We start from the raw sequence: 17,839 nt of genomic DNA on the forward strand, positions 1-17,839 counted from the left end.
CCTCCACCCTGGGGAAGAAGGGAGCCGTCTCTGCACGCAAGCAGCCCCTCATCTTGAGAGAGCTGCAATCCGGTCACCTGGGAGGTGTCCCGACTCAGGACAGCAGCCGGGCGAGCCACGCTGCTTTAATTAAGCAAAGCGGGGTGTTCCCTTTTCCCATGGATTTTATTCACGTCCTGACAACATCAATGGAAACAGATCTGCCAGAATAAGCGAAGGAGGAAAGAAAATGTGTCCTCCCATCCTTTGCCTTTTTCCAAAGAGAAGAATACAATAGCAGAATCCACAAAGAAAGATCCCTATTAAAATGTTCCAAGGCTCCTAAACACCCCCATTTAAATTCTGGGTAATCGGCTGCATTGTGCCGCCCCTGAAGGGCTGTGGCGTTGGTGGGTGCTGTTCAGAAGCATTTGTGTCATAGAAATGCTGGTGATTAGATTTTTAATAAACCGTTTCAATTCTATTTCCTGGGCTTGAATAGATGTTTGCACTTGACTGGTGTGGACTTGAAAGGGGTCCAGGTAATATCATTGTGGGGGACAGACTCTTAATTCCTTTAATATATTTCGTCAAAGGTGACTGGCTGTAGGAACTGGCTGGAACACGGGGAGGGAAGGAGAGCGATTGAATTTAATTGGTTCCATTTGTCATTCAGGACTGACTTTGCCTCACCTCTGCCTATGAATCTTTTTCAAACTTGCTGGTCTGACCCAACATGCCCACAGCTTGGGAAGGAAGCCGGCTTTGGGTTCCCAGGACAACATCTCAGGCTGAGCTCACATCCAAGAGCAGGCCTGGCGTGAGGCTCAAGGTCCATCAGTGAGCAACTCGATGACCTCTGGCCAGGATGACAGCTCCCGAGAATGGAGGAATCCAGAAGGAGACCACAGGCTCCAGAAAAATGACATCACAACCCCAGACTCTTAACACTCCACGTCCAGTGGGCTAGGAGGGTTGAGGGCAAGAGAAAGGATGAGCCCATTGGGTTACAGTTCCAGGACCCCAGGACCCCTCCCCACTCAGCCACTAGATGACGGCTGAATCCTAGGAAGTGGAGCGATTACAACCAACTGTTCAGAGAGAAACACGCCTCCTCTCTCTGTAAAGCCAAAACCAAGGCCCAGGCCCCGGCCAGCGCTCTCACATGTGGCACCCGGGCGCTGGGGGAGGAAACCAGAGCTGGCCTCTAGCCAGGCATTCAGACGCCGTCCGCACCAGGAGCTCTTCCCGTGGCCATTTTTGTCCATCAAAGAGCAATGAGCAATGCTCGTGATGGGGCTTAGATTCGTCCCGTTGAGACTGGAGCTATTTGCAGGGGCTGATTTCAAAACATGAGGCCTGATACAGAGGCGATGAGTCACGGAGCTTCTCCAGACTGACGTGTCCCCCAGAGAAGGAAGAAGAATGGGCCTGGAGGGACTGAGTCAGTGGCAGGGGAGGCACTAAATATAACCCTGCTGGATGCGTCCTGGCCACCGCCAGACCTTCTACGAGCACCTACTGTGTGCCAGATCCCATGGGGTACTGAGATAGACAAGCCAGCCTGGCCTCTGTCCTGGAAAGAGGATGTTGCCACAGTGACTTCGGGGAAAATTACACTGCAACTCTGTGCACAGGAGAGAAACACTGTAACACTGGATCTAGGAAAAATTGCAACTCTGATTTCCAGAGAGGGAGAGCAACTAAAAGGAGGGTTTGTATGTCCTTCAGCAGAATCTGTGGGAGAATAAGGAAAAGGGTCCGGAATGCAACAAGGGGATGTGAGGAAAGAAAGACCCTTGGGGAAAGGCCTATGGAATATTGGGGGAAGTTCTCCGTTGTCTTGAGGCACCTACTCATTATTTGTCGCCCAAACATTTATTGAGCACCCACTGTAGCCTGGCCATGGGAATCGGCCAGATGAAACCTTCGAAGCCCTCAGCATGCAGGGGAAGAGAAAGAAATTATGTGGACAGGACCACCACGGTCTACCATCATCCTTACTGTGATGGGGCAGGGGACGTGAGAGCCCCTCAGAGGGTCCCACACCAATGTTTGGGATCAGGGCAGTCCTCTTGGGAGAGGTGTCCCCGTGTTCTGCCACCTTTACAACTCTTGGTAGAATGTATCCTTATATCTCACCTTGGGAGTTGGAGAAAGCCAGAAGTGTCTGGGCAGGTTGGGGGAATTCTGTGCCTCATCCATCTATCCATCCATCCAACCAACCATCCATTCATTCATCCACTCATCCATCAACCCATCCTTTCATCCAGCCATCCATTAATCCATCCACTCATCCATTCATCCATCCACCCATCCATCCAACCATCCACTCATCCATTCATCTATCCATCCATCCCTCCATTCATCCAACCACCCATCCACTCATCCATCCATCCAACCATCCACTCATCCATTCATCCATCCATCCATCCACTCATCCACTCATCCATCCACTCATCCATTCATCTATCCATCCATCCCTCCATTCATCCAACCATCCATCCACTCATCCACCCATCCATCCACTCATCCATTCATTCATCCACCCATCCACCATCCATCCATCCAACCACCCATACAACCATTCATCCATCCATCCATGCAACCATTCATCCATCCATCCATGCAACCATTCATCCATCCCTCCATCCATCCAACCATCTGCTCATCCATCCATCTATCTATCCATCCATCTATCCATCCATCAATCTATCCATCCAATCATCCAACCATCCATCCATCCATCATCCACTTATCCATCCATCCAACCATCCATCCAACCATTCATCTATCTGTCCATCCACCCATGCGTCTATCCATCCATCCATCCACCCATCCATCCATCCAACCATTCATCCATCCATCCAAGCATCCACTCATCCATCCACCATCCATCCTTCCATGGACTTGTTCAGTGAGCCCTGTGTGAACATTTGTCCTTGGTGAGGTTCTAGGGAAGCTTCAGTTGCTCTTGGCCACCATCCTCAGGAAGAACAGAGGTGAGAAGGGGAGGACTGGCCAGGATATGTGGTCCCCACAAGTCATAAAAGGGGCAAGACAGGCAGCCAGTGCACAGTGTCCAGCTGATCTGTTCCTTTCCAGCTGTGCAACATTAGCCCAGTTACTTCACTCCTCTGTGCTCAGTTTCCTCATCTACAAATGTGGCTACAACAGAGGCTCCCCCTCAGGGAGGGGAGCATCTAGGGACCCAGTAATGAGACTCAGCAGTGGCCAGCAGTGAGGCAACGTCAGCGGTCTGTAGTGGCCTCCTCCTGACCAAGGGTGGGGTGGAAAGAGCCCCAGGGCAGGCTCTGCACATCACTGCCCTCCAGAGAACAAGAGGATGTCTAAGAGGAAGGCAGGGGGAAGACTGAGCCTTCCTCCGCCCAAATGTGTCTGCTTCTCTGAGGGCTGCATCTGGACGTCACTCCTAGGTGCAGCCTGTGTTGGCTGTTGTCCACGGTGACGGGGTCGTCTGAGAGAGTCTGAGGGTCACAAGGCCCTGGGCTGAGGTCGTGGGCCAGAGGGAGCAGAATCCCAGCCAAGGGGCAGAGAGGTGGGTGAGGAAGCCCGGGGTATCCTTGGTGGGCTCCTCAGCCTGGCGTTCGGCTCCCATGCTTGGGGCTTCTGTCCGGCCAAGAGAGGGTGCCAGCAGCCCCCCTACGCCTGGCCTCAGGGAGCATGCTTGCTCTCTTTGGAAACTCCTACCCCTCGATCTACAGCAGCCAAGCCATTGTGGGAATTCCTCCTGCACCTGCTAGGGGGCGGGGCGGGGGGGTGCCCCGTCACAAGCTCTGCAGTTTGTCACCATCAATGTGGCCAGAAAAAGGTTATGAATGTGACACCTCCCGGGGGCCTCGCATTAAGTCAACGACAGAGAAACCGCTTCCTGTGGGCAGCCCCCGGGCTCCCGCCTCGGCCCTCGCAAAGATGCTGCCATAAACATTTGGTTTGGGGTGTTTGGGCTTTTTTTTTTTCCATTCTTTTTTATGATCAAGAAACAAACACAAGTGTGGCACTTCAGAATGTCACAGCTGAGTCTGCGTTTATGTGCAGACTTTAGGCTCAGAGACTTCTGCTCCGGACCCAAATTCAAATCAGATCAGGGTTTGAAAATGTGTTTGGGTTGTTAGCGATTTAACCATGGCAGCCCAGGGAGCGGGGCAGGCCTGCAGCCTGTGGTGAGGCCAGGAACTTGCTAGCTGGGGGGGACTTTACAAACCGGGCCAGGATTTGGGGAGGCTTCTCTGAACCAATAGACTTTACCTGTCCAAACCATCCTGGGTGTTGGCACCTGGATGGCTTTTCATGATTCTACCCTTCCCTGAGTGTCAAACTCTCTGGTCAGCCCCCAGGTCCAGCCGTTGTTGGCTGGACCAGATGTGGTCCAGCAAGAAGCAGAACCCTTTGAGGCTGGAGCTGGGCAAGGCTGGGCCGTCTGTGCTGGTGTTTTTTGGGAACCCCTGCTGCATGGTTGCACAGGGGCCTCCATAGGACATTCGTGGGTCCCCCACTGCAGTGCCAGGGCAGGGGTTTGCACCTGTATTACTTGGGGATGGAAACTTCTGCAAGAACCCATCTAGCAGGGAGCTGCCCTGGCGACACCAGCCATCTCCTCAACGTTGAGTAAAAGGGAGGCCAGGGATCTGGGACCAGGTCTGGGGTCCGCAGTTGTTTGCCCTCCTTGGCAGGTCCAAGTTCAGCCTGAAATTCTTGCTTTGACCCTGGTGTCCACACAGCAACTGAACTCCCATCTCAGTGCTTGTGAGAAATGCCCCAGAAAGGCCACAGAAGTCTTGTACCACCATCTACTACCAGCATTATGCTGAAGATGAAGCCTCCGGGCCAAAGTGTCCTCTGGGGGTGGCCGAGGCTGCCCACCACCCCACTGAGAGAGGGGCCAGGGACTTCCGCCCGGCAGCCCGTGGCTCAGCCGCTGGCTTGGGTCTGCGAGGAGGGCCCCCTCCTGCTGGGGGCTGAGGCCGGGCCCAGGCTCTCTGCAGGGACCAGGGGCTTCCTCTCTGGGGACACCCCAAGAACCTCCGGACTGTGATACAAGAGCCCCACACACAGGTGGGCCGAGGGATTCTCTTCTTTTAATTTAATTTTTTTGGAGTATACTTGATTTACAATGTTGTGTTAGTTTCTCCTGTATAGCAAAGTGAGTCAGTTATACATATACACATATCCACTCTTTTCTAGATGCTATTCCCATGCAGGTTATTACAGAGTATTGAGTAGAGTTCCCTGTGCCATACAGTAGGTCCTTATTAGTCATCTATTTTATATATAGTCGTGTGTATATGTCAATCCCAATTTCCTAATTTATCCCTACCCCCACCTTTCCCCCCCTGGTAACCGTAAGTTTGTTTTCTACATCTGTGACTCTATTTCTGTTTGGTAAATAGGTTCATTTGCACCATTTTTTTAGATTCCACATATTAGTGATATCATATGATATTTGTCTTTCTCTGTCTGGCTTACTTCACTCAGTATGACAATCTCTAGGTCCATCCATGCCGCTGCAAATGGCATGATTTCATTCTTTTTTATGGCCGAGTAGTATTCCATTGTACATACATGCCCCATCTTCTTTATCCATTCCTCCGTCAACGGGCACTCAGGTTGCTTCCACATCCTGGGTATTGTAAGTGGTGCTGCTGTGAGCACTGAGGGCAGAGGGATTCTTGAAGGAGGAGACACAGGATGGAGCCTGTTTGCTGGGGGCCTTCTCCTACTCACTGCCAGGGCTGGTTTGTCTCTCGGGGGCCCCGGGCAGCCCACGGAAGGTTCCCGACTGGCCAGGAGTCTGGGCTTCTTACCTACGCAGCAGACCCAGGAAGAGGCCCTGCTTCTGACCAGCACCCTCTTCATCCTGTAGTGGGCACAGCCCACCCCCAACCTGGCACATTTCTGAAGAGCAGATGGGCAGGTACAGACGGCCGGGGAAGCAGCAGGTGCCCACAGCCATCGTGGCCACAAATACGGCCCCGCAGCACACGTGCCCTTGAAGCCAGCAGAGCTGTGGGAGTGGGGCTCTGTTCGGGGTGTCTTCAAGGAGCTACCAAGAACAAGCCAAGTGTTTCTTATGGTGGGTGCTCTCCCTGCAAGGAGCCGCAGGCCTCCATGCAGCTGGAAAGCAGGAAAGAGGCTTTCTAGTTCCAAAGGGGGAATTGAGGCTGGAGCCCAGAAAATCCCCACGTTGTCAGATTCGGAATTCATGTCAGGGCTGGAAATGCACCTATGGTCAGAGATCCGGTCTCCCTTTGGAGCACCCTGAAGGGATGGTCCTTGAATCCCCACAGTGATGGGGCATTCAGCCCTTTGCAAGGCTTCTCACCCACCCCACAGGCTGCCTATAGGGGCGTCTCAGCTGCTGATCCTGAGGTTTCCTCAGACCCCTCTGGCTGCCGATCACCCTGAGGGGTTTCTGTGTCTGAGCAAGTTTCTCATTCATTTATTTCCCTGCAGACTTAAGGGCACTAGTTTCAATCACCAATTTGCCCATTTATTTCTGATGGGTCAGGGCTATGGCCCATGGCCGATGAGACAGCCTGCACACTTGCCGTGATGGACGGGACAGGCTGGGAGGAAGCCGAGCCCCCAAACACCCGACTCGGGCCAAGAGCAGGGCTGTGCTCAGGCCACACCAAGGGCCAGGGACCCTCGGAATAGCCCACAGAGCCCACGTTCGCCAAAGCCTCTCTTCTTGTCCCCTGGGTGCAGTTGGCAAGATCAGGCATGTTAAGTCCTGCTCCAGCCCAGGCGATGCATGGAGCAGACCAAACCTCTCCGCTTTGCCGCCATCTCACCCTTTGGTTTTCTGCAAACTGCACAGACGCTGCTGGGAGAGTTGGCCTCTCATGTGCAGCCCCTGGCCTGAGGAGGAAAAGAAGAAACAGGGAGACGTAAAATAAGAATCCGATGAAAGGGGAGGAGGGGCCGAAGAAGGAGATGGGGAGGGAAGAGGAAAGTCCAGCGGCAGTGAGTTCTGCTTCCTGGGCTCCAGGCTGGGCCCCCAGGGCCGCGCACCCCGGGAACATAGCAGCATCGAATATCTGGGTGTTTTGTGGGAGATGGTCTGTGAACCCCAGGGAGCACCGGGGCACCTGGGTGTCAGGATTTTGAGGGGAGAGGATCTGAGAACCCCGGGGGTGTTTATATAGCACTTGGGTGTGTGAGTGATTTCTGGTCTGACCTTTGAAGGCATCTGTGGCCCCTGAACACATAGAGTGTGGTTTCTGGGGTCTGGCTCTAAAGCTGAGAGATTCTGCCCATCGCTGACATGAGTGGATTCCCCCAGGCAGGGTCTTGGGGCCATGGCCTTGCTGCACCATCAGCAAGCCTGTCGGGCACTCAGCTTCCTCTGCAGAATCTCCATCCTAGGCCGTGCTCTTGGGTCCCTGAGACCGAGGGACCCCGGCCCTTATCCCCTCACAATGCCCTGGAACTGTCCCACGGAGATCACGGTCAGCAGGGATGTCCTAGGAACCCCACGCGGCTCCTTTGGGCACAAGCCCCATGGACACTGGCTCTCTCTACCCACCCCCCGCCGTGAGCTTCAGAGACAGACTGGCCTCCGTCTTGGAGGAACAGCGTCCATGAGTTCCTCCTCGAAGCAGCCCCCTCCCTCTCTCCCTCCCTCCCCCTCCCTCCCTCCCCCTCCTCCCTCCCTCCCTCCCCCCACTTCCTCCCCCCCTTCCTCCCCCACCCCCGACCTTCCTCTAAGCCTGAGCAGGTGGGGCCCCGTGACCCTCCTGCCAGGACTCCTGTCTGCTGGGCAGCCGTGCGACCCCTTCCCACTGGCCACATTTCTCCTTGGTGCTTGTTCATGTCACCACAGAGCCCCATAATGAGAGTCAGGACAGAGGATTTACGAGCTCATCCAGGCTCCGCATCTGCACCCAGCAGAGGTGTTTCCAGAAAGCCTCTCCCCCACCTCCTTCCATCACAAGAATGGACTTTCTGTTTCAGCTGCTCGTGGATGCCATAAATCTTGGCATGTGTGTGTGCGTGTGTGTGTGTGTGTGTGTGTTACTCACGTGCAGGTTCATGTGGGTAGGACAGCCCCACACAGCTTGGTGGCTGAGCTCGTGGCTCTGGATCAGCTTAAAGAAGGGGTCAGGGTGAGAAGGATGAGACCTGCCCCCTGGGTCCTCCCCAAGCTGGAAGCGGACACTAGGCCCAGCCCTCCATGGAGCCGAGCTGCAGAGGCAGGACGCGTGGCCGAGGGACCGGCTCCCAGGCCCATTCCTTCCCGCCTGCCCGGAACCCATTAGGCAGCTGACGACAGATGCGTTGGCATTCCCGCCAGCACGCACACCCCAGATGGCCAGAGGCTGGCCATGCCCATTAAACGTGAGAGGGCAGCCCAGCAGTGAGCCCAGAAATTCAAGGTGCAGGAAACCTCAAATGATGTGCAAAGAAAATTGTCAAGGTGAAGAGAGTTTTTCCATGCCTTTGCTTCATAACTCGGCCTTTCTGGTGGGGGTGATTTATGAGCTGGGGAAGCTGGTGGGGGGACGAGGGGTGGAGAGGCCTGGAAGGCCAAGTCGGGGAGAGCAGGCAGGAGGGCAGCTTCCTTTGGAGACTCCGGGACCCCCAAGGCTCAGCCCCAAGCTGCCCAGAGCCAGGCTTTGGATGCGATCAGGCAGAGGGGCCGGACCTCAGATATGCAGAGAGACCCAGCCCCAAGGCCATGGCAGCTTCCAGGCCACTGCCTGCGTTGCCCTAGGAGGTTGGTTAGGGGGCAACTGGGCCACCTCCTTCCTTCCGTCACACCCTCCCTGGTTCATGCCTTGTGCAGAAGCGGAACCGAGCTCGCAGCCTGGGGCGGGGGCTCTGCAGTCACCCGTTCCTGCTCCGTCCACTTCTACCTGTATTGGCCTCCTGGGGCGCGGCTCTGAGCACAGACCAAACCAGGCCTCAGGCCCTGCTGAGCTGGGCAGAGAGTGACATGACCCGTCCTTATGGGCCCTGGAAAGTCTCATTCCATGAGAGGCGGGAGGGGGGACCTGTGACGGCCCGGGCCTGCTTTCTGGATCCCAGGGCGTGCCGAGTCCTGTGCGTCCTGGACCTGAGACGGAGACCCTCCCTCTGGTCCTCGATCCGGCTCAGACAGCATGTGGGGGCCCTGGGCTGGGCCCAGCCCTGCTCCTGGAGCCTCCGTCTCGTGTCCTGAAAATGCACAATAACAGCCCCTGCCTGGGAGGTCCGCAGTGAAGAAGGAGGGATAGTGCTGGTACCAAGAGACCTGAGCCCACACGGCTCATGGTGTGAGCGCCCCAGAGGCCCCAGCTTGGCCACGGCGGAGACCCTGGAGAGAAGGCCAGAGACAGAAGGGAAGGAGGCCAGAGAGAGACAAACGTTGCTCCCATTTCTCCCCGTCTGTCATCAGAAACGGCCCGCCCCAAACAAGAGGCCAAGCCTACGGCACCCTGTCCACCTGGCCCGAGGCCCAGGCCCACTCCTGGGAGTGTTTCTCTGATCTGAAGCAGAAAAGCAGCAGCTTCCAGGCCAGGCTCCTGCCTGCGGCCCCCGCCCCTGCCCCCTGCCCCGGCTCCATCATCCAGGTAGGCCCAAGTGTGCCCCACAGGGCTGGACTCTCTACACAAAGACGGGAGAGAGACGTGGTCCTGGCATCGGGGTGAGGCCCACGGCCCGACCTGGCCCCGCATGGCTGGTTCAGGGCCCCAAGACCAGGGCTTCTCGTGCCTCCCCGGGAGGAGAGGTCAGCCGTTCCCTGCTACCACTCCGAGGGAGAGTTTTGGTCTCTGTGGGTGGAAGGCATTAACCAAGGCCTCCTCTGTCACCCAGAAAGCCAGCCAGGGTGCCCATGAGGGAGAAGGGGCCCCCGGACCTTTAGGGACCTTCAGGAAGTAGCTGCCCCCCTGCAGTGGTCCAGATGGTCGGGGCTGGGGGACCAGGTCCTTGGGGGTGAGGAGGAGGGATGTTTCCCGGGAGGGGCTGCTCACCAGAGAGGGACGACATCCCCTGGAGCTGGGCAGGGGGGCCCTGGAGGATTTTTTGCCTCTGAACTCTGGGCCCTGCACCCCAAGAAGGACGGACACAGGCCGGAGGCCCCAGAGCAGTGTCCGTGCAGGTTAGCCACCGGCTGTGTCCACGTTCAGACGCACTTGAGAGGCCTGGAGCTGTTTGCTGAACGAGGGCCGTGTCCAAATACCTGCAGGGCCGTCACGTGGAGGAGAGAGAGGCCCGTTCCCAGAGGGCCGAGAGGGGACGCTCGGGGGGGGGGCCCGGCCACGCACAAGTTACTGTGCTGCCATGGCGGGTCTGTGCGTGTGCCCACAGCTGTGCCGGCAGAAGTGCGGGTTTGCTCCTAGGTCAGGCAGGGCTCGGGTGTGGGGCTGGGGGATGAGCCGGGGGTCTTCCAGCTGCCCTGCAGTGTCGCAGAATCTACCGGAACTGAGAGGCAACGGGCCATGCCGGCATCCGGCCTCCCGCGCTTTTCTGGCCAACCCCACACGTCCTTTGAGAACCGCAGGGTCAAGCACGCTCTCTGGGGGGACGGGAGACGTGGGGGCCCCCCTGCGCTGGTCGTGACAGCTCACAGCATCACCGACCGTTTCTGCTAGTCCAGACTGGACCATGGGTGGGAGGAGGAGACCGAGAGACACAGGCCAAGAGACAGAGACTGCCAGCCGCCCGCCTACACCCACCTGTGAACATGCTGGGTGGGAGGCACAGGGATGGGGTGGGGGGGGGGTGGGGCCCTGGGTCTTGGCCAGCCAGCCCCTCTTCCTCCCTGTGATGGAGCCAGGCGGCCGGGTGCCTCGCCGAGTGACGGTGCCACGACCCACAGCTTTGCTTGGTGGGTCTTTCTTGCAGGTTTCCTGCACTGGGGGTGAGAGGTAAGAGAAAGGGCCTGTGAGAGGCGTTAGCATCAGGAGAGGGACCTCTCCCGTGTGGCCTGCCCCCCACAAGCCCACAGTGGCGTCCCGATGGGGCCCAGAGCGGCCATGTCCCTTCACCCCTGGCAGCCAAGGACCAGAGGCTGGGTCGGGCAGCCTCCCTGTGGCCACACTGGCCCAGGTGCTCTTTCAGAATTAGGGCCATTTGGTTGAAGTCCCCAAAATGGAGAATCGTCAGAACAGAGGCCTCTGCGCTCACAGCCCCTTCCAGGTCAGCTCAGTGGCCGCTCAGAGACTCATCATGACAGTATGGGGCTGCCGTGGGCTCCAGGGGCCCGTGGGGTCTGGAGGCACAGGAGAACTAGAGGTGGGTTCTAGGCCCTCCCACAGCAAGGCGGCCGCTTCCTGAAGCCTCACTGACTCAGAGGCCGGGCGGGACCCTGGGCCATTTAGAAAGTGTCCATGGGCGTTTGGGAGGCACCTGAGCTGTTTACAAAGCATCCTGGTTCTCTGGCCAGAAGTGGGTTTCTCCAGGCCTCAGGGGCAGCCTCCCTCCCTTCTTGGGTCCTTACCTGTTCATCAGGTGGCACTGGGGAGACCCCCCAGGGGAACAGGGGCCATGCACCTGGGGTCGGTCTCCTCTGTTTGTGCTGACATGTCACTACCCCCTGCCCTGACTTCACTGAGTCCTTCTGACACCCTGTTCCCATCACCCCTACCCACCTAGATACCCCTGCCCACCTGGACACTCCCGACCACCTGGACACCTACTTCCATCCCTCAATGTGGTGGTGGCCTCAGCCCCTCCCTCCTTCCCTCCCAGCCTCCCAGCTCAGCTGCTCAGGAAGCTGGCCCATGATGCCACTGGCCTCCACGTCTCTGGATTCGGGCCCCTGAGCAGGCACTGATCAGAGCAGGTGGGAGGGACTCTGCCTGCAGCGTCCACCTCGGCGCCCGGCGGCTTTGGGGCATCCCCCTCTCAGCAGGGACAGCAGTCAGGTCGGTCTTCTGGGAAACGACCTGCTCAGAGGTGCGCACGCTGGAGAAGCTCCCGGCCTCTGCCTGTCAGAGGGCATTCAGGACACAAGAGCAGCAGCAAAATACCTGATGCCAGTCGGGCCCATGGGGCCTCTGCCGGCTGGGCGTCTGCAAACACCCAGCGTCAGATGGAAACTTCCACTTTTAGGAAAACCAAATGATTTTCCTTCTCGCAGGGCGACATGCACGCTGCTGTGAGCGTGCATGCTGGCACACGTGCACACACAGGCGCACACGCGTCGAGATTCGCACGCAGCCACAGCCCGACCACAACTTCACCTTCGAGACCGCTCACCCCCAGCCCAACCCAGTGCTCCCAGCAGAGGGCTCTGCCCTCGGACACAGCGGCCTCTGCGTTCTCACACGTGGGGCCGCTTGCTGGGGAGTTTTCACAACGCCGGTGGCACTTTTATGGCTGTGCCAGGGCAGCGATCTGCTCGGTGAGAATAGACAGGGCCGTCCTCCTACCTCTGCGTCGGGCTCCCTCCCGGAGACTCCTGGGCATCGGTGGGCTTGGTGGGCTGAGGGCCTGGCTGATGCCCGGAGGGTCGGCTGATGTCCAGAGGCTGGCCTGCCTTCCTACTCTGCACCCAAACAGCAGACTCTCTTGCTGGGCAAACGTAGAGTGTGTCAGCTCTAGCGCACAGGATGCCTCTGACCTTTCTTGGTTTTCTTTCTTGCCGGGCAGATCTCCGAAGACCTGGGCAGTGGGAAGTTCTGCATGGACGCTACTCAGGCCGGGGCCGGCAGCTGGCTCAAGTACATCCGCGTGGCATGCTCCTGTGACGACCAGAACCTCACCATGTGTCAGATCAACGAGCAGGTAGGTCCAGGGCTCGCACAAAGCCTTGTCCTTGGGGCCCTGGCGCCAGGATGGATGGGAGTGGAGCCACCAGGGTGGAGGGTTAGCCACATCTCTACCAAGCCCGTCCTGCAGCAGGGGGCTATCTGACACTTGGCCAGTGCTGAGTTTCCGGAAACTCAGCAACACCCCCGAATGCTCCATCAGAGCCTTTGCTCCGGGGCTGACGGGGCTTGAGAGCCAAAAGATGATGGCTTATGGGAAGAAACATGGCCAGGAGCGGGCAGGGTCTGAAACTTCAGGGTCCATATTCCGACAAACGCCGCCCCCGTGAGAGAAGTGGAGAACCGGACCCCTCTCCTTGAGAATCGTGTCTAAATGGCTGTTTATCCAAGCTGCCCGGAAGGGTCCGCACTGGCTGTCTGGAAGGCTGAGGTGAGGCCCCAGCTGCCCAGAGCCCCCAAGAATAGCTGTGGCAGCCCAGCCAGCCTGCAGAGGTGACTAGCCCTGTTTTGGCACAAAATCCTGGCCCTGCTGGGAGCCAACTGATATTTTTCCTGAGCTGCGTGGTCCTGACTTCAGCCCAGGCCCCACCAGGGCCAAGGGATGCTTTGGCTTCTGCTGCCAGCCCCCAAGAGGCCGAAGACTCCCCTCGGCACGCTGGACCCTTCTCACTGCTCCATGTCCGTGCCAGCCCAGGGCTGCAGGCATCCAGTATCAGGAACCAATCAGGACAGAAGATGCCACTCGGAGTTTCCACCACAAAGGAGCCTTAGTCCTTTAATGTCTTTAATTACAACTTTGCAAGTGGCCCCCAGAGACTCTGCTCAGAGCCAGGCCCCTCAGGCCACGCTTTCACTGGGTCCCCAGGGCACAGCTTCCTCGAGGTGCCTGGGGGCCCAGCCGCTTCCATCAGAGGAGTCTGCTTTCGCTTCGGTCTTGGGGTTACTCGTGAGATTTCATTTGCAAAAAGGATTCCATTGCTTTAAAAAAGTTTGTGGAGACCACATAACAGAGGGTGCAGCTTCGAGTTGCCAGTGCAAACCTCTAAAAGCCGTTTGAGGCTCTTGCCTTTAGAGAGACTTTTTTTTTTCTGGTACGCGGGCCTCTCACTGTTGTGGCCTCTCCCGTTGCGGAGCACAGGCTCCGGACGCGCAGGCTCAGTGGCCATGGCTCACGGGCCCAGCTGCTCCGCGGCACGTGGGATCTTCCCGGACCGGGGCACAAACCCGTGTCCCCTGCATCGACAGGCGGACTCTCAACCACTGCGCCACCAAGGAAGCCCAGAGAGACAGTTTTGCATAAAGAAATGCAGGCAGCACACACCCAGGAGGCCCCGGGACCCGCGTGAGCTGCCAAGCACCTCGCCCTCATCTGCTCAGCCCCGTCCCCGGCCGTGGGGCTCAGCCTGGACCGAGCAGCCCTCCCTCCACTGGACACGATCTGGTGATGCTCAAATCCACCTCTGCTACTGAGAGGACTACAGCTTCCACTGAGAACCCAATATTTTGAAAAAAAAAAAAAAAGGGTTTTTTTAATTGCAAAATATATTGAGGAAATAAAGGAAAAGAATAATCATAAAAATTAAAAAGAAAAGACACTTCCCCCTTCCAGACGAACGTGAAATGTGAGTGAAGGAGAATTGGGGTTCAGGCACATGGGAAGATGGTCCTTCCGTTGTCTGTCTTTGCAAAGAACGTGTGTCCTTGGTTGTGTGTCTGGGAAACGAGGGGCAGTGAAAAAAATACCAGGAGGCCGGGGCCAGGACTGCTCTTTTGTGAGATGCAGCATAAAATAATGACGGATCCAGATTTTTTATTTAAAAAAGAAATGTTTGGTAGGTGCCTTTATGTGGCAAGCTTTTGAAAATGCAGGCGTAGCATCTTCTCAAAGAGAAGCCTGTCTTCCGACATCTTTGTTTTATTATTTATATTTCAGGTTAGCTTTTATTTCAGCTCCACGCAGGGTCCAAATGGAATTAACTACTTTGCAGCAAACTCTTTCTTTCTTCAGGACCAGTGGATAGGAATACCCTAAACTCATGGGTTCCCTTTCATTTAACCCCACTTTTATCCTCCAGTGCTTACCAAGCTCCATCCTACATTCGGAACCATACCTGGCTCAAATACTTAAACCCAATGTAACATCAGAATTTCATCCTTGCCTGCTGGATGTTTCTAACAGCCTAAAAATGGGGGATTTATTATCCCCGTCTTAGTTCACAGGCTTGGAGAGGACTTCAGTGCCTATTTAAGCAAAAGCAACAGTGAAATGGCCTGGGGACTTCCCTGATGGCACAGTGGTTAAAAATCTGCCTGCTAATGCAGGGGACACGGGTTCGAGCGCTGGTCCGGGAAGATCCCACATGCCGTGGAGCAACTAAGCCCATGTGCCACAACTACTGAGCCCGCACTCTAGAGCCTGCGAGCCACAACTACTGAGCCCACATGCCACAACTACTGAAGCCCGCGCACCTACAGCCCATGCTCCACAACAAGAGAAGACACCGCAATGAAGAGTAGCCCCCATTCACTGTAACTAGAGAAAGCCCGCGCGCAGCAACGAAGACCCGACGCAGCCAAAAATAAATAAATAAATAAATCTATAAAAAAATTATTTTAAAAAAAATGAAATGGCCGGAAGCAGTCAAATTTCTCCACCCAGGGCCTTTCAAACCCTGCATCCTCCAAGGGAGAGAGGACACTCTGCCCTGCCTCCTGGGACCATGGTGGGTGATTCCTGCTGGCACCGGGCAACCGAGATTCCCGCCAATGTCCCCATCTCCAAACTTAACGGCGTGGCAGTGGCCTCCAAACCCCCAGGAAAGCAGGAGCCAAGAGGTGTGAGGGGGCGGCCCCGTCCCAGATCTCAAAGGAAGATGGGCAATTGGTGGGATTTATTTTCCTTTGAGAAATAACACAATTTTAAACTGTAATAATAATAGGAAAACTGCTCTGAAATACACATAGATTCTCAGTATTTGTTGGTTTGAATGAAGTGAATTTTAGAAATACGTTTTCGAAAGGGGTGTGCTAGACTTCAAACTATTTTGTAGACAGTCTCGCAGAAGCTGACGTGCTCTCTCTCAGATGGCCACGCAGCCCAGCAGAAAGTCTTTCCTTCCGTCCCCCAGTCCTGACCGTTGGCAACTCAGCTTGCTGCAAAGCGGCCGGCTTGACCCTGTGTAGAGCTGGAATAAAAACGTCCCTGAAATATTAATAATAAAACAAAGATTTTTGAAGACAGGCCTCTCTTTGAGAAGGAAACATTACACGATATTAATGGGGTTTCTCAGATTTCCATAATCCCAAGAGTTTCCACCCGGATTTCCTGGCACTTAGGGAACTCCCCCTCCCCCCCTCGCCGACGACACACACTCATACAAACACACAAACACACTTAAGTGAACAATTTCCCTTTCTCTCTCTCTGCTCCCCACCACACACACACACACACACACAGACATACACACACCACCTCCTCCCAACACAGCACAAACACAGGGAGGGAACCGGGCTGAAGATCTCAGATCCATAAAAACGGCTTCTGGAAACAGTGTGTTTCCAGATGGTATTCTGTAGAGAAGTGACTTCCGTCAGAAGAGCACTAACTTGAAGTTCGTAACCATGACCTGAGCCCCCATGTCCAGAGGACAAAGGAGACCAGGCAGGAGAGGGTGTCTTAAAGAGAACGTTCCAGAAGCCACAGCGGCCAGAGGATTTGAGGCAGCTCTGGACGGACCTCCTGGATGGTCCCGAGTCCTCCGGAGAGACCCACATGGGGCAGCGAGCTGAGGTCAGGGGGTCTCATACCCCTCAGCCCAGCACGGCCTTGGCCGGTGGCCAGACGGGCCGTGGGGACAGACGTACCCCCCATGCCCTGTGAGGTTCTGAGCGGCTGGCGGCCCTCCAGCTGCATCGTGGGCGCTCGGGGAGCCCAGGCACTGGGCAGTGCAGCCCCCCAAGCCGGCCTCCTTCCATCCAGTCAGGCCTTGTTCTCCCCGGAGACACTCAGGCCACTGACCACGTGCCCCCCACCCAGCCGTGGGACTGCAGGGCCGTGCTCAGGGCCCCTCCCCCAGGTCCTCATCTGTGCCCCTCTTGGAGCCCTGTGGCTCTAAGCAGTCTCTGCCCCAGCAGACCTCGGGGAGAGGTGACCGGCCCGTCACTCCTGCTTCTTGGGTGCCAGCTTCAGCACCAGCCTCAGCCCTCCTCTGTGCAGCTCTGGAGGGGTGAGCCCCAGGCAGCAAAGGCCAGGGGGGCTGTGAATGTCCCCCTGAACCCAGCGCGTCACCTAAAGGTGACTTGTGGTTTGCTACTGCATAGAACCCACAGGCGGTCCTGAGGCCACACAAGCTTTAGGGCGGCCCAGGTGCTAGGAACAAAACATCCACAGCAGACAGCTGTGGCGGAACATGTCATGCTCTGGGATTTTTGGGGGGTCGTCAGACCATAGCTGTAGAGCCTGAGGTGCTTTGATTTACTTTCCCAGCTTAGCAGGAAGAGAAGGCAAGGAGCCCATGGGAGGCTTGGTTCACCCTGGAGGCTCGACCGTTGCCCCAGCATCCTCCAACTCCCACTTTTCTTTTTGGAAAACGCGAGACCCTCAGATCACCCCTGGTGGTTCTTTCTCCCACCATTATGAGCAAACAAGTTGGTTTGAGATGTTTCAGAAGACACAGACAGGGTCTGTTCTTGGATTTGTTTTAATGGTAAGAAAGAAAACAGGAGCTTGGAAATGAAGTGCCAACCCGAGGAAGCAAAGGCAGGAAGAGGCCAGTGCGCGGCCCAGCTCCCTCTCCTGTTCCCACGTTGCCTCAGCAGGGCAAGGATGGCGGTGGCCGGGGGTCAGGTGGCCGGTGGGGCTGAAGATGGTACCACATGATGCTGGGGTCACACACACACGTGTTGGGGAGCGCGACTTGGGGGTCGGAGCCCCCAGCACACCTCGGAGGGGCTGCGAGGCCGGCGCTGCACCCCCACTGCCGGAGCTGGCCGGGCATGAGGAAAACCCACCACTGCCAGCACCTTCCGAGGGCAAGTGAGGGGCTCAGCCTGAGCAGAGGGGCCGAGTCTCCCCAAAGTGGAAGCAGACAAAGGCTAATCTCCTTCGCAGAGTGTGTTAAACAAAGGAATTTCATTAGCAG

The 17,839-nt window shown here is 56.6% G+C and overlaps 1 protein-coding gene across 1 annotated transcript in view; it reads left to right on the forward strand.

Moving 5' to 3' along the window:
* PRDM16 (PR/SET domain 16) overlaps positions 1–17,839 on the forward strand; it is a 320,517-nt gene that overhangs the window by 262,025 nt on the left and 40,653 nt on the right. Inside the window, exon 4 of the mRNA XM_060079376.1 lies at positions 12,580–12,714. Coding sequence (XP_059935359.1) covers positions 12,580–12,714 — 135 coding nt within the window. The remainder of the gene's footprint in view (positions 1–12,579; positions 12,715–17,839) is intronic.

The sequence above is a fragment of the Mesoplodon densirostris genome, chromosome 2, assembly GCF_025265405.1.
Source record: "Mesoplodon densirostris isolate mMesDen1 chromosome 2, mMesDen1 primary haplotype, whole genome shotgun sequence".
Taxonomy (NCBI): domain Eukaryota; kingdom Metazoa; phylum Chordata; class Mammalia; order Artiodactyla; family Ziphiidae; genus Mesoplodon; species Mesoplodon densirostris.